Consider the following 16,651-nt stretch of genomic DNA (forward strand, 5'->3'; position numbering starts at 1 on the left):
TCTGCAATCAGATATACATAAAAATAAAATACTATTTTGTACAACGTTGATTTTATAAAGTGTTTAAGAAACTACAGTGTTCACAGAATGGTAGCAGAAAAATATCTGATGTTACTGTATTGTAGTTTGTACAAGGATTTACAAACTTGTTGATGTACTGGCCTTATTGTGTTACAACACTTTTTTCAATTAGGCATATAAAACCATTGTTAAACAGTTCAGATGCCTTCATATAAAGTAATACATGTACTTTTATGTAATTTGTATTGTCAATTATGTGAGTGCGTAACAAGTATATTTAGAAAAGTTGAATTTTAATAAAATAAAGAGATATTATAAATGTAACAATGAATTTCATGCATTCCCATCACATATATCTACATTATATATTTTACTATCATTTAATATAGATAGTATTAAGTTGTTAACAGTAAGTAACAAAAGTGTTGTAGGTCCCTGAAATAATTTCCGGAAGTGGAAGCTATTTTGGGACACCCTGTGTATGTACATAACTATACATACATAAATATATAGCTGTGTCAAATGCTGTTAAACTTGAATTCTATCAAATTCTGTAGTTGGTTGTTAGTTGTACAGAATTCATCGAGTACATGAATACTCTGTGCACGAGATATTTTGTTATATGTAAAATGATGGTAAAATGTTTTGAAATCTTCATTTCATGACAAAACTTTGCCATAGCCATGAAATTTAATATTGGTGAACGCATTGTCAATATAACCTTGAATATTACATCTCACTGTATAGAAATGTGGAGAATTTAGTAAAGAGTGAACAGAAAGAATTTACTGGCATTAAGTTTCAGGTAATGTATACGAGTTTCTTTGTTTCTACAGTAAAATACCAAGGTGCGATACATGTAAAGAAATATTGTAAATATTTTTATTCTATGTGATGCTAACTATTAATGAATATTTTATTTGTAGGCATTGAACATGTTTTCTGTCAGTTTGGTAACATTAGACAGTTACCAGGCAGCTCCAGTATCTGGATTGGATGTAACATTTTCAGATTTTCGTGGAACAGAAATTAAGCATGTGCCAGTCATTAGAATATTTGGGTCTACTCCTTCTGGTATGTTATAATATTGGATCAATAGAAGTTCTCAATAACATCTGTCTCACAGTTATATGTTTCTTACTCAGGAATAAAAACATGCCTGCATATACATGGTGTATTTCCATACATTTATATACCTTGTGCAATAGAGAACAATGTTGATAGTTTTATGTATAAATTAGCTGCAGCAATTGATTCGGCGATTAATGTGTCTCTGGGATCAGCATTCTCTAAAAGTCAGCATGTTTATAAAATTCAACGAGTTTCTGGAATGTAAGGGAATGTCTTCATATTGCTGTTATTTATAATTTTATATGAAATACATTTCAGCTTAATATCAGGCTGAATAGATCTTTAATCTGGGCTATAGTATTTTTGTCTTATTAGTAATATAAATATTTTATTTCTTCTCTTACTACCCAAATATACATATATTTCAGTCCACTTTATGGATATCACGAGAAAGAACATTTATTTTTTAAAATATATTTTTACAATCCTGCAATGGTTAAACGAGCAGCTGATTTATTACAAGTAAGTAATCTCTGTATTTGTAATTATTCCTTTAATATTACATATTATTTCAGGATAATAATGAATTGATTCTTGCAGAATGGCACAATACTTAATCAAAATCATCAACCATACGAAGCTCATATCCCATTCATATTGCAATTTATGATGGATTATAATCTTTATGGTATGAGCTTAATAAATTTGAAGATTATTAAATATAGGCAACGTATAACAATGGGATCAAAAGAAAATTCTCAGAACGAAAGCTTGTCCAATTCCGATTCACAAATATATCTTCCTGCATCTGTGATTAGACAAAGCACATGCAAATTAGAAGTGGACGCACAAGCGACTGAGATACTTAACAGAGAAGAAATTCAGAATGGTTTAGATTTGAATCCTGGTATTGCAGCAATTTGGAATGATGAAAAGTGTAGAAGAGTAGCTAATGGTTTACAGCAATCCGAATCACAATTATTATATACAAACACAAATGATAGAGTTTATGGGCCAACCAATAATGATATTTATCAAGAACAAAGATTAATACAAAGATTGCAAACTATTTCTCAGGTACAATACTAGTATGTAATATACACATATATATATGTATTGTATTCTAATATACATCTTAATTATTGACAATTTATTTCTGTCTTAAGATGAGTGAAACAGTAGCATCAGTAACACCAAGTGTACTTACTTATCCATTAGAAGTTGAAAGTGAAGATAATCCTCTTACTACTTCACATATGTCGAATCATTTTAAATTACACACACAAGATGAAGAAAATAAAAAGGAACAATTTTTAAACAACGAATTGTTAAAATCTGAGAAATCATGTTCATCGAAGCAAGCTTTGTCACAAGACAAGAGCATAGATACTAGTGTTTGTAAGTAAAAATAATAAAAGAACTACTTTTTTTTCAGATTAGAAATTATTATAGAATTATTATAGCTGTGTAAACATTTCTTCTAATTTGTTTCTAGTGGATACAGACGATATGCAGTTAGTAGAAATGTTAGTTAATTTAGCGGAATCGAACGAAGATGACATTATTGTGGACGACGATAGCGTCCTTGCGTCTCAGTACTCTGCATTGAGTAATGAAATCAAAGAAGATAATGAAGATGAAGAAATCGAAGATCTAAATATTACAAGTTTAGATTTAGATAGTCTTAGTTCGTGGAATACAGTTTCTAAGACTGCCAGTCAATCGAGTACAACTGAAATTACAAATGGAAAAGAAAAATCTGCTGTGCTTGAAAATGACACTGAAGATATTTCTTTGCTAAACTTTCCACAGTTTGATGGTTCGTATGATTTGTTTTTAGAAAATGAAAAACAATTACAGAGAAAACCTTTGATTCATACAATAGAACAACAAAAGAAAGTATCTAACAAATCAGAAACAACTGTTATGCATTCGTTTCACAAGAATATAATATTGAACCGATTAAACTATATAAAAATGTCGAAATATGACGATATTTTGCAGAAAATGATAATAACATTTCAACTTAATTCCCATGAAATATCAGACATAAACAGAAAGTTATGTCAGATTTTATTTGAATATCATTTTCCAAGATTAATTGTATTTAATACGAGATTGTTTAATATTAACATAAATAATTTTCCAATACACATCCAATTTAATAAAAAACAAATACGTAGTTTTAAGAGTAAAAGAAGAAAGGGAATGCAAGCTGTTAAACGGGATTTATTTCATACATACTCTAGAAACGCGTTTAATGCGATCGATTGGAACCATCAAGATTTGGATGTTTATGATTTAGATGAGTTAGATCATGCACTATCATTCGTTGATCATTCTAATTCGTTGTATACAACTGATTACGACGAATCGCGTTTCACGAGTTACAATCTTTCAATGAAACCGAAAATACCGGCGTTTGATGGTAACGCAGTCGACAGTTCCAGTGATTCTGAATTGGACCAGGATATTACTATTGACAGAGAAGAAAAACGTATATGCGTTTATAAGTCATGCGGAAAGTCTAAAAATGAGCAAAATATTGTGAACGTTTCTTTCAAAAAACGGAAGTTAGAGTTCGAGGATACGAGTTTACAGTCTCCTCAAAAACATCGTCACATAAGTTCAGAATCATCGCAAAGTGAATCTCATCGCACGCCAACTAAAGTGAGAGGCTTACAAAGTCCTCGTTCTTTGTCAGGAAGATATTCACCCCTTAATGTAACAGTAATATCTCCCAAAGCAAAGATAAATTCTGTAACAAAAGATTCTTCGAGAAATGAACCGTGCAGTTCTAAGTCTCTCCTCGATACTCCAAAGCGAAATAGAGATCACTTAAGGATGAATTTACTGCGTGAGAAAATACGTGGTTTACCCTCTGGGATGAAACAAGGTAAGCGACTTCATAATTGTTCGAGAAATAGTTAACATTTATCAATGATACATTTTAAATATGGTCGACATTTATCAGCAATACATTATGTGAATGATGTGTTTTAGTATGTTTTACACAGGACAATACCGAAATTGTTAAAGAATTTGTCGATTCGGAGGTTGCAGAAGATAATACATCAAATTCAAAGTATGTGAAACATATTACTCCGAAAAGTAACAAAGAGGTTCGTAAACGATTAAGTTTTTTGAATGCTAATGACAACGAAATTGATTCTGTAAAGGATAATATTGATGAGAAACATTCTGAACATTTATCTTTAACAGAGAAAATTCTGAACAAATCACATGAAAATGATGATTCTGCTGTTGCATCTGTGACGAATTTCACTTATGATCAGAATTTTATAAAAATATGTACAAAAGAGAATGAGAAAGTGAATTGTGACAATCATTTACCCAGTACATCTGGAAATAATACAGATTTATGTATAGGAAATTTATCGGGTAAGGTACTGCAAGAAAATGAAGAAGAAAATATCGTAGATGAAGATGAAAAGGACATTTGTAATATGACGTACATGCAACTGCTCAATAAAAAATTAGAATCAGAAATTGAGAATTCGAGCTTCTTGTCATTAGACAATAAAAGAGATATTACAAAAAACAAATTGATCACTATCACTACAAAATTTAATCCACCAACAAGAGAGAGAATTATGAATACTGCGAAGACATATGATATTTCAGGATGTAAGTCAAGCGGACCCTTTTTCAGCAATAAAGTTGATCTTATAAAGCACAAAGAAAGTTCCAATAGAACTAACGACATCGGTGATTTGGTTCCCTTCAAATCCAGTTTGGATAGAGTTACTGGTATCAAACTTTGGCGCAGAGTGAAAATTAATGAATTTTATCCTTCTGGGTCGAATATCAAATCGTGTGACATAAAAAGAGTTCTCACCGGACACAGTTCGATAGTGATTGAATCCCTGATTCAACCACCAACTTCGAAAAGTGTTACAACTTGGTTGCAAGCTAAACAGTATTTAGCGAAACGAAATAATACAGGTACTGAAGTAAAGAACAGGCCAAATATAGAAATTGCAAAGGTAGGAGAAGAAAATGTACCGAATGTAAACTGTAATGAAAACGTGGAAGGGCATGTTAGTACTGCAATCAAAAATACAGCTAACGAAACGTTTATTGGTACCGAGCAGCCAAAGCAACTGTCGCAAACTTCGAACACTTCGCATTGTTCAAATGGATCTAATCTGAATCCTTCTTTACGACAAATGCTTGAAAATCCATTATTATACAAAGACATTGATTCACAGCAACATCTGGGAATTTCCTATGGACAGATCGAATATTCTATGAAAGGAGATAGCGGTAATGTTGCGGATGAAAATTTTCAAAATGCCAAAGGCATAACTGTGGTAAACATTTTACTTTAGTAATACCTTCTTTCGTGTATGATAAATCTTATAATGACTACTATTAACGTGTTTTGTATAAATTATTACAGCATCAATATTTAACAATATTTTCATTGGAAGTGCATGTTATTACACGTGACAAACTTCTTCCGGATCCAGAGCATGATTCAATGGGAGCAATATTTTATGCTATTTACAGTGATGTTCCATCTTCGTCAGACGTTGAACGAATAGAACATGGTATGTACAAAAATATTACTTTCTGAATTCATTTTTCGAACTCTCTTAGTTACAAATAATATCAGTATTCCATTCATTCAGGTGCTATTGTGGTAACTTGTTCCACGTACAGTTCAAAGATAAAAAATATTTATTCAACCAGTACAACATGTCCAACATCGTACGTATCAAGTGAAGAGGATTTATTGAATAGCTTGATAACATTGATCAGGCATTCTGATCCAGATATTTTAATCGGTTGGGAGATAGAATCACATTCGTGGGGTTATATTATGCAAAGAGCTACCCATATAGGTTATAATAATCTTACATGGCAAATCTCGAGAATTCCAAATGTCACTCCAACAAAAGGACAGACATTGGACAAAGACAACTTAAGCGATGTAAAAATACCAGGTCGAATTGTTCTCGACGTTTGGAGAATAATGCGGCATGAAATAGGTAAAATATACATTTTAGAAACATGTAAAAACGTATGCGTAACGCCGCCTCTATATTCTTCACAGGGTTATTGAATTACACATTTGAAAATGTTATATATCATGTTTTACGTGAAAGAATTGCATGTCCGACCTTTCAACATTTAACTGACTGGTGGAAGCACAACAATGTAACAATACAATGGAGAGTTATTTTTCACTATGTCGTGAGAGTTGTAGGCACACTTAGAATACTGATACATCTTGATATTATTGGTTGGTATTGCTCAAAATAATCTAGAAATATTAATAATACTAACAACATTATACAGGAAATCCTCAATGAGTGCTCGAAGGCTTCTCAAGGCTCTGACAAGGAGAAGTCCCCATGTATAACGTTGACTTTTTAATGAGATTCAGCACAGTGATAAAGGTTGGAATTCTGAAACCAATGACATTTGTTTTAACCGCATGTGGCCATTAGTTGATGAAATATTTAATGTTCAGTGGAGCTTTCGAACACTCATCGAGGATTTACTGTAATAGATTATGAATTTTCGTGAGCTTGTCGAAGTTCGAAAAGCTTACAAAATGTTTGTTATATTTTTTTAACGTAACAAAGCATTCTAGGAAGAACGTGTGAACATGCGCGACTTTTTGGAATACAATTTTATGAAGTTTTCTCACGGGGTTCCCAGTTCCGTGTCGAGTCGATGATGCTGAGACTTGCAAAACCTTTGAACTACGTTCCCATATCACCATCTGTGCATCAAAGAGCTAGAATGCGAGCGCCCGAGTCTCTGCCTCTTATTATGGAGCCCCAGTCTGTATTTTATACCGATCCACTGATTGTTCTCGACTTTCAGAGTTTATACCCAAGCATTATTATCGCTTATAATTATTGCTACTCTACATGTTTGGGTCGTATAGAACATATTGGCCAGTAAGTGTAATATTCACTTTTAGCATTTATGTCTTTGCTGAATTATGTAACGATTATATTTGCTTATTGTTGCTAGGTCGGAGCCATATGAGTTTGGCGCAGCTACATTAAAATTAAAAGGCAGTACCATTCGAAAATTACAAGGGAAAATGAATTTCTCGCCTTGCGGCGTAGCCTTTGTAACGCCAGAAGTACGACTTGGAATATTACCACGCATGCTTGCAGAAATTTTAAATACACGATTGATGGTGAAAGGGTCCATGAAACTCTACGGGAATGAGAACCGTGTACTACAGCGTGTTCTTCATTCGCAACAATTGGGTCTTAAATTAATCGCAAACGTTACGTACGGTTACACTTCTGCTAATTTTAGTGGAAGAATGCCTTGCATCGAAGTACGTTTGATAGACAAAGTGAGTCATGAGAACAGAACACGTCTATGTGAAGTCATTAATGCTTTATTTAACACAAAAGGCAGTTAGACGTTCTGTTTCTTATAACTCATATTGTACATAAATGAATTATTTTATATATGTTTAATAGAAATAATTATAATTTGTCAGATTGGAGACAGCGTTGTTAGTAAGGGAAGAGAAACATTAGAAAGAGCAATTAAGATTGTTGAGTCTACGCCGAAATGGGGAGCCCGAGTTGTTTACGGTGATACAGACTCGTTGTTTATTCTTTTACCCGGAAAATCAAGAGAAGATGCATTCACTGTCGGGGCCGAGATTGCCGATACTGTTACTGCAGCCAATCCTCCTCCTGTGAAGCTGAAGTTCGAGAAAGTTTTACAACCAGCAATACTACAAGTAACACTCCACTTTGTACCATCAATATTTCATAGATAAAATGTGCAATTTTAATATATTCCTTTATATTTAGACCAAGAAAAGGTACTGTGGTTACATGTATGAATCTGTCGATCAGAAAGAACCTAAATACTTGGCGAAAGGTATTGAAACTGTCCGTAGAGATGGTTGTCCAGCAGCGACTAAAGTAATACAAATAATATACCGTCTGTTTAGCAAATATATTTGAAATATATGTATCTATGATAGATCAATGTTAAATTTCAGATACTTGAAAAATCATTGAAGATCTTGTTCGATACCAAGGATCTTTCCTTACTAAAGCTGTATGTTACCAGACAGTTCGACAAAATTCTACGCAGAAAAATATCAATTCAAGACTTAACATTCGCAAGGGAGTTTCGTGGTCTCCAGGGCTACAAAGCCAGTGCTTGTGTACCCGCATTGGAACTAACACGGAGATTAATGCGTAAAGACCCTCGTGCGATACCTCGTGTCGGTGAACGAGTACGTTATGTGATCGTAGCAGGTGCACCAAACCAACCGCTCATTCATTGTGTACGAACACCAATGGAAGTGATTTCAGATGAAGGGTTAAATACAAATTCAGTATATTATATAACCAAAGTTATTATACCGCCACTTAATCGCTGTTTAAACCTAATTGGGATCGATGTCCATACATGGTACAAGAAAGTAATTTCTATGTTGCATTAATAATTGTTTTTTTCGAAGCATTGATCCGACACGAATTCGTTTTTAGGTACAGGGAAATGTCCCATCGGCAAACACCTGACAAAGCAGTCAGTTTGTTCACCGACAATCAAAAACAAACAATTCGACAATTTTTCAGCACGGTTGTGTGCGCTGCTTGCGGTGATCAAACGCAGAAGGATATTTGTACTAATTGCGTGAGCAATCCAAGCCAAACGGTTACCATTCTACATGAAAAGATGAGGTGGCTTGAACGTTCTCATTCAAAACTAACTACAGTACGCATAAAGTTTTTATTCTGCAACTTTTCGACACGGAAATAAATACTTTCTTGGTAATAAATTTTGTTTCAGATTTGTCAATCGTGCATCGGTTATTTGGATGATGTGAAATGTGAATCTTTAGACTGTCCAATTTTTTATCGCTTAACCCAGGCTCGGAGAGATCTCGTTCAAATACCATATTTAGACAGTATTATCTGTAATCGTGATATTTTCTTTCCAGAAAGAAGAAACGTGAGACAGTGATTTTCATTGTACCTCCTCAAACGAGTTACATGTATTTACATGTCCATAATTATTTTTATATTATAGAAGAATAAATGATCATTTTTGCTACTGAATACGACTAAATATTGGCATTTTAATACACTGATGAAACCTAAAACTGCATCTATGTTTTGTAAATATTAGACTAGATAGTATTACATAAACACATGACATCTACAGTCTAGCATTTGTTAATGGTAAAAATATTATTCTTTATTAATCTTGTATATCTGTTCATATTATAATATTTACATTGTTTAAAACACAGTAGTTAAATAATTGAAAAACTTTCATGTTGTGTGATAAATTTTCAATGGATTCAGAGACATTAGTGCCCCCTGGTGGTGAACGTTAACGTCGCCATAATCATCGTGTCAATCACACTGTCCTGTGCCTGTGTTGATCAATGATCAGTGTTGCTCTGTGTTCAGTGGTTTATAATTTCCCACAAGGATTGGGATATTCCTATCTACGCTATTCGCACAAAACGGTGTAACCTGTTGAACCTAGAAATGTTTCACTCGCCAGACTTGCCGGAGCAATTAACACAGAATCTGTGTTACCACCGAAATACGTGAACTTCTTGTTGATAGTTACGTTACAAGTTATCTCCTACAAAGTTTTTCCCGCGCAGTGATAGTTTTTAAAGGTGGTAATTTTGTTGATTAAATGATAAAAAAACAAGCAATCCTGTCATTAAACAATAATTCATCGAAGCTTAGATTCATCGTATTCTCATAAACTGGACTGTTCACTCAGGAATATGTTATAGAAATATATTCTCTGTCGTGTTAAATGCGGCATTTCATCATTATGATTATTCGCTTTTTCGACAACGTACTGCAAATCGCGATAGTTGCATACGCGCCGCAACGAAAGTTCTTCTCAACATGTGTTTATACAGGAAAAAATTGAAAAAAGACTCTTAATACACGTATATATGTTGACACGCGTACATTAAGCTTGACACGACGTTACGGGTAAGTATTCGTTGTTCATATTACGCACGTTACTTGTATTTTATTTGTGGACGGTGTGGTTTAATATTGTCGGTCTTTACACTCGCGTCGGTATTTAAGTCAATACCTTGAATGATTTTCAATGTGAATTCATTTATTAATCCTTTCCAGTAACTAAATTGCAGGTGTTTGTGGAATTTTCTATTTTCATTGATAGTTTTATAGAAACCAGGATCAAACAGACGTTTATTTAAACAACTAAGACATTTTTGTAAAAATTCTGAATATTCGTGCAATATGTTTTGTTAACATTTTCTGTACAAGTATTCAATTAATTTGCATTGCTATGCTCTATTATAAGTTCCTTGTTTGTGTTCTTCAGTGGACACAATGTCGAAGCGTAAAGCACTTGATCAGAAGGTCTGCTGCTTCTGTGGGCTATCAGATGACAATGAAATAGAATTTGGAAAGATTCATCAACATGGGGATATTGTTACACATTATTATTGCTTAGTATGTATTTTACATAATATTCATATTTTATGCAACAATTTTGGGAGTATAACGTGTTTAATACATAATAATGTTTTGCAGTTGTTATCCTCAAACATGGAACAGAAAGGACGCGACAATGAAGGCATTTTGGGGTTTCTAGCATCAGATATACAAAAAGAGATTCGCAGAGGAAAACGATTGGTAAGTGATTTTCTGCAAAGAAATATATAAATAAAGGCAAAAGAATAAATGTCTTGTTATATGCACTATTATTTTTTTAAAGGTGTGTTCATACTGTAAAAAGAATGGTGCCACTTTGGGTTGTTGTAATACAAAATGTAAACGGATATTTCATTATCCTTGTGGGCTAAGGGCTGGATCCTTAAACCAATTCTTTGGTGAATTTAGGTATATTTTTCGTTTGCCTTCTATTCAAGCATTTGTTTCCCTATAATATCAACATAAATATTATTATTTTCTAGGTCATTTTGTAACAATCACAGACCAAAACAGAAAATAGATCTTAAGGTGAAAAATCAATTAGAAACGACCACGAACATTAAATGTTACATATGTTACGAGGATGTAGATCCTGCAGATATAACTAATACAATATGGGCTCCTTGTTGTAAAAAAAATACATGGTTTCATAGAAGATGTGTTCAAGTAAGTTCATGAGCTCTTGTGATATATTTGATAGTAACAGAAATTATGTTTTAGCAACTTGCTATGAGTGCTGGTTATTTCTTCAAGTGTCCCTTGTGCAATAATAAAGAAAAATTTGAAAAAGCAATGCTAGAATTTGGAATTTTTATTCCAAGACAGTAAGCAACAAATAAAAAACATTTCTTAGATTTTGTAGTAGACATCAACAGAAGCAGAAGTATTAATTAACGATACATTTCTTTTCAGAGATGCTTCTTGGGAACTTGAGCCAAATGCATTTCACGAACTTTTGTTCAGGCATGATCAGTGCGATGCTCCAATGTGTCTTTGTCCCAAAGGTAGAAAATATACCAGTTTTAATGCGTAAGTGAAATCATGTTTCGTATATACTTCGTCTAATGATAGTGAGCGCTTTTCTAGTTTTCTTTATTTTCAAAATATGCTTGTAACAGAAAGTGGGAGCTGACACTGTGTCGAAGCTGTGGTTCACAAGGAATTCACATGGCATGTGGACAACTTAAATGGGCCAAACCTGTTTGGGAATGTTCAGAATGTATTTCTATACTAGGTAAATTATCGACGAATAATATCATTATCAGAAATACAAACTCATCAATGAACTCTTGTCCTTTTTTAATTATAGATAAATCCGAAGAAACAACTAACGCAAACACATCTGTGATTACATTACAGTATGTATTCTATTTTTTTTCTGTTTACCCTTTATTGTTAATAATTAAAGGGGTCGTAATACTATTACAAATTTGAAATGGTACTATCGAGTATTAATGTGAGTGGAAATTAATAAATATTTTGAATTATTTAAGGAGCAATGATTTTAACTCCGAGAACAGTGACAGTGATATTTCCGTTGGTAAAGAGTCGCCTATACCGTTCATGACGAACATACCAAGTCCAATTCTGATGCAAGATGTGCCGACTATTAAATTACGTCCTGGTCCACGGACCTTTAAATTACGACAACAAATGCAAATCGCAAAAGAACAAGAGTTAGTACAAATAAGTTATAAAATACAAACGTTTACGTACTTGTCATAGTGAGTTCTTTTATGCTAACATAAATCTATCGTAATGTTTGTCAGAATGCAGAACCGCATCAGTAAGCAACAAAGTACCGAAGAAGAGGATACGACATCAAAGTTACCATGTGCAGAGGAATGTACAAGTAATAAAAATACTCTTAAAAGTAGATCAGATATATGCGAAGAATATATTAATTCAACAACTGAACATTCTGAATCTGTAACTGCTGCCCTGAATGATACTATAATTATGCTCGACAGTGACGATGATAGAACAAAGGTAAATGCATAATCATATAAAAGTCAACTAAATAAAATCGAGTAAGTTCTAAAATATAAATATATAAATTATAGAATAAAACTACCAGTTCGCTAGAAAGTACAATACTAATTGCTGATGTTAGTGAAACTGCAGCAACGAATCTGTTTGAATTAAAAAGTAGTGCTGTTGAAGACGAAAAGAGCGACACAGTGCATGATTTTAGTCTCTTCCAGACACTAAAGTTAGAAACAAGCAATTTAGACGAAAATTACAAAAATAATTCGTCGACAGACAATTTTAAATCTGCCGAAAATGTCGATTTAGAGGAAAACAAATCTATTGCTTTAGATGAGATAATACATCTAAACCCAGCAAGTGATTACGATTCCAGAGACATGCTTTCGAATATCAAAATCAGCAATGTAATGTCTTTGACACCCGAAGAATTTGAGAATGTATCATTCATTATGGCGGAACGGGAAGCTGACTGTACTGAGTGTCCGTCACAGATTTGTAGTCCTAGACCTCACTCTTCGATGTCAAAAAGTGATCATTTTGAAGAAGTACGTTTCAAAAGAAAAGTCGACAACGATACTTTGAGTTCGACGAATGCATTAGAGGTGAACCATAAGAAAATGAGAAGAAGCCTTGATATATTGTATGAACAAGAGAAACAGCGTCGACATGTACATATTAGTACTAAAAATAGTAGGAAGCCTGTTGCATCTGTAAATAGTACATTACCTTCAATAGAAATTAATAAAGATAATAAGGACAGTACCTCTGGAAATGTGTTGAAGATACACGATAGTGTTACAAAAACGGCTGCCACAATTAATCAAACGTCTAACGCAGACCATTCGATCGAAGCGAATACATACGAAACATTAGACAATGATGTTGGTTCAACATCATCGGAATGCAAAAAACAAGGCAATAATAATCGCACGACTATGAATCAGGCGGAAACAATATTCGAAGACAAAATGATCAAAGGACATAGAAGAAGTGTAAGTAATATAATCTACTGTATATTTTATGTTTTTCATTAAATATACTGTTACGAGTTACATGCACAGTGAAGAATAGAAACGTCACATTTCAATTGTCTTCCTCTGTACCCTGTGCAGTAGATGAGAATAGTGAACTGACATAAAATAAACATTACTGGTCATTAACCCTTAAATTGTTTCTGAAGCTCTAATACGAAATGCTTTCTAAATACAGTTTATCAAGGTATTATTACTAAATTGTTATACTACGGAGTTTCAACTCGTGTGTTGATCAGGTATGCAAAATGAGACATCTAAAAGGGTACACCTAAGTAACACTGTTGTTTTCAAGGACAGAAATATCATTAGAACTAAATATAAAATCATTAGTAACGGGGGTCCGCAAGCTGTTCAAACGTATTTGGACTTTTTATGAGAAGTTTGAACAGTTCAAACATTGTTCAGGCGTGGCAGGAACTTCAAAAGTTTTGAACCGTTTGGACTTGACCTTGAGTTTGAACGCCTTGCCACGTTTATACTGTGTTTGAACTGTCCGTGCTTATAGATGTACCCTCGCGAGCAAACTCGGCTTCTGCTAGCGGAAAAAGTGGCATAAGAGTAAGAGCCTCCTACCATTTGGTATCCGGAACTATTGAAATGTATGCCAAATTAACATTCGGTTTAACATTTATTTCAGTGCTTGAAATAAATTTATCAAGTGGTAAAAGGCCCCACGACACTTCTTTCCGTAGCGGAAGCCGAATTTGCACGTCACTGTACCACAAATGTATTTGAACTGGTCTGGTCACGGACCCATTTCTATAAATCACTCTTGACTACGTCACCACAAATGCAACGCACCGACAGTAACGCGTATTGAATTAAAGCATAGATGCAATTACTTAAGGGTTAATTCTCATAAAAAGTAGGGTACGGGGATCGTGCATGCATTTTTTAATGTCCCCGTACCTTCCCTTCACTGTATCGCTTGGAATTCTAACAGTGTGACGCGGATGCAGGCACCAGTCCTGCTGTCACCAGATCAGGATATAGGGACATCACGAGGGATTCAAGGATCGATCCCACAAGAGAATGCGTCAGTCACGTTTCTTTGCAATCAGGGACATCAGAGCAGTTGGAACGACAATCCGGTCTTCAGATGTGAGTGTTATCAGTTGCATTTAATTACAGTGAACTCTAACTATATTGCCACGGAAGGCACTTTTCCCTCACGCGTACTTTCACGCTGAGACAGAGTCTAACTTACAAGGGAAGGCACGGATTCGGATCTAAACTTCGAGGGGTGGTTTCACTCCTTAAAGTCGCGTCTCAGCCGATAAAAAAAATACGTATCCCTTATTTTGGAGTGCTTAACAGACATACGAAATTTCATCAAAATCGGAGGGGGACACTTCCGTGCCTTCCCTTGTTAGCATGGAGGGGACTCTGAACTCATTGCCATTTTACTCCCCTACAGTCTCCCCGGACCATGGCAATATAGTTAGAATCCATTGTACAAACTCTATCTTACATCATAGAAAACCTGTTGAATGAAATTGCATGCATTGTTATGCGCTTAAATATGGGCAGAATGATTCATATGTTAGATGAAAAACCTTTTACGCTGAAAGTTTTTCATAAATATGTATGCTGAAAGTTCATTCTACATTTTGATGAATTGTAGGGCTACCATTTCACACTGTAAAACAAGTGTCGGTGGAATCAACCAAACAAGTAACGAACGTGATCACTATAGACTGATACCTGAATATATACGTCTGCGTGATCTAAAGTTCCGTGTGTGTAGTTCGAATAATTTGCAGGTTCGTAATTACGTTTTCTTTGAACACAATTATTGCCGTTAATAATACAGGATGAGGCAATAATTATTACCGTCTAAATATCTTCAGCACAGTGAGTTCTATAGAAAGGATTATTGCCTCGCCATTTATAAACAGTGCTGTACAATGTCTGAACAATTTGTGCTCGTTTCGCAGATGATATTATACAATAAGTTTTCTGTGAATATTAACATGGAGAATGCAACTGCCGTGAGAAAGACTACGAAATTCGATGTATCTCCGCGGAAGAGTGTTCAACAAAAGTATCTTAAAACGCATACCGAATCTCCTTCAGTTTTCATGACTGAGAGCATTTTATGCAGTAGCACGCCGATTTGTAAAGATAAGGTCAGGCACAGTTTACCCGTTATCGACCGGTCTGAAAATTATCGTGACGATGCTAAGGAGAACTTGGACCCCATATCCTGTAAAAATTTAGCAGATAATAGCAATAATCTAAGCGAGGAAAGTGGTTCGATGCATTTCCCTTATAATCTGTCGAAAGCGATCGAAGAGGACAACAAGCGACTTCATCGAGAAACCGTTAACTCGGTGACCGATATCGTGAATACTTTCGATGCGGACGAACTGATCGCGCGTTCGAATGATATACAGTTTAAAAATATTAGTAGCGTTAAACAGAATGTTCGAAGAAACGGGACTGCCGAATATATTAAAAAGGACGATCCCTTCGACTCGAAATCGATTTGTGTAAATAGTATATTCGAGAATAAGAAGAACGCGACTGGGAGTAATTTTAAAATAAGTATCGATTTGAAGAAAATTGAAAGCTTCATCCATACAAATCCGGAATTGTTCTCGAAAAGTAGGAAAATAAATGACGAACGAAGTATCGACGAAGTAGGTTTCTTGAAGGAATGGAACGATATGAGCGAAATAAGTAATATCGCAAGTAGACATGTCACGGATTCAGTGATAGACGAATCGATGCATCTTGGGAACTTTACGATATCCTTGACAGGGAATAGATTAACAGAATTGAAAAGCCACGCAGAGGAGAGTAAGGAAAGTGATAATGAGGTAGTGTCTACGAATAATTTAGTGACGGAGACAAGATATTTCAATAAACCATCGTTCAATCGTTCGAAACACGATGTTAAGTGGACTGGTAGTCATTTTGAGAAACGATGTTTCTTCAATAGATAACGTAACTTACTTATGTGTATGTACAGAATATATTGCAAAGATTATGAAAGTATTAATCTGACTACATTATCCGTAAACAAAACCTGCATTTCTGAAACCGATATGTGTATTGATAGATACAATT

General features: G+C 34.4%; 2 protein-coding genes across 2 annotated transcripts; both read left to right on the top strand.

Moving 5' to 3' along the window:
• Nucleotides 1–956: 956 nt before the first annotated feature.
• LOC107188820 (DNA polymerase zeta catalytic subunit) lies at nucleotides 957–9,081 on the top strand. The gene is made up of 18 exons (XM_015577185.1): nucleotides 957–1,095; nucleotides 1,167–1,353; nucleotides 1,521–1,614; nucleotides 1,693–2,169; nucleotides 2,259–2,319; nucleotides 2,588–2,991; nucleotides 3,283–3,988; nucleotides 4,096–5,426; nucleotides 5,516–5,666; nucleotides 5,748–6,107; nucleotides 6,173–6,361; nucleotides 6,716–7,028; nucleotides 7,105–7,423; nucleotides 7,592–7,840; nucleotides 7,914–8,027; nucleotides 8,108–8,526; nucleotides 8,604–8,832; nucleotides 8,908–9,081. The coding sequence occupies exons 1-18, from the start codon at nucleotides 957–959 to the stop codon at nucleotides 9,079–9,081; spliced, it is 5,916 nt and encodes a 1,971-aa protein (XP_015432671.1).
• A 702-nt stretch (nucleotides 9,082–9,783) lies between these two features.
• LOC107188821 lies at nucleotides 9,784–16,527 on the top strand. The gene is made up of 15 exons (XM_015577186.1): nucleotides 9,784–10,082; nucleotides 10,444–10,574; nucleotides 10,656–10,757; nucleotides 10,840–10,964; nucleotides 11,039–11,222; nucleotides 11,277–11,380; nucleotides 11,469–11,585; nucleotides 11,675–11,790; nucleotides 11,866–11,914; nucleotides 12,050–12,232; nucleotides 12,326–12,545; nucleotides 12,620–13,537; nucleotides 14,523–14,680; nucleotides 15,204–15,342; nucleotides 15,517–16,527. Exons 2-15 carry the CDS (start codon nucleotides 10,452–10,454, stop codon nucleotides 16,525–16,527), a joined length of 3,549 nt encoding a protein of 1,182 aa, XP_015432672.1. The 5' UTR covers nucleotides 9,784–10,082; nucleotides 10,444–10,451.
• Nucleotides 16,528–16,651: the final 124 nt, after the last annotated feature.

Source organism: Dufourea novaeangliae, unplaced genomic scaffold (assembly GCF_001272555.1).
Source record: "Dufourea novaeangliae isolate 0120121106 unplaced genomic scaffold, ASM127255v1 scaffold141, whole genome shotgun sequence".
In the NCBI taxonomy this organism is placed as follows: Eukaryota; Metazoa; Arthropoda; class Insecta; order Hymenoptera; family Halictidae; genus Dufourea; species Dufourea novaeangliae.

Bases quoted from the DNA above. Each gene is read 5' to 3' on its own strand.
- LOC107188820 (XM_015577185.1), top strand. From the start codon at position 957: ATGTTTTCTGTCAGTTTGGTAACATTAGACAGTTACCAGGCAGCTCCA. The intron at 2,992-3,282 runs GTATCTAACAAA...CGTAGTTTTAAG, and splicing joins CAATAGAACAACAAAAGAAA to AGTAAAAGAAGAAAGGGAAT. The intron at 8,527-8,603 runs GTACAAGAAAGT...ATTCGTTTTTAG, and splicing joins GGGATCGATGTCCATACATG to GTACAGGGAAATGTCCCATC.
- LOC107188821 (XM_015577186.1), top strand. From the start codon at position 10,452: ATGTCGAAGCGTAAAGCACTTGATCAGAAGGTCTGCTGCTTCTGTGGG. The intron at 10,758-10,839 runs GTAAGTGATTTT...ATTTTTTTAAAG, and splicing joins TTCGCAGAGGAAAACGATTG to GTGTGTTCATACTGTAAAAA. The intron at 12,233-12,325 runs GTTAGTACAAAT...AATGTTTGTCAG, and splicing joins CAAATCGCAAAAGAACAAGA to AATGCAGAACCGCATCAGTA.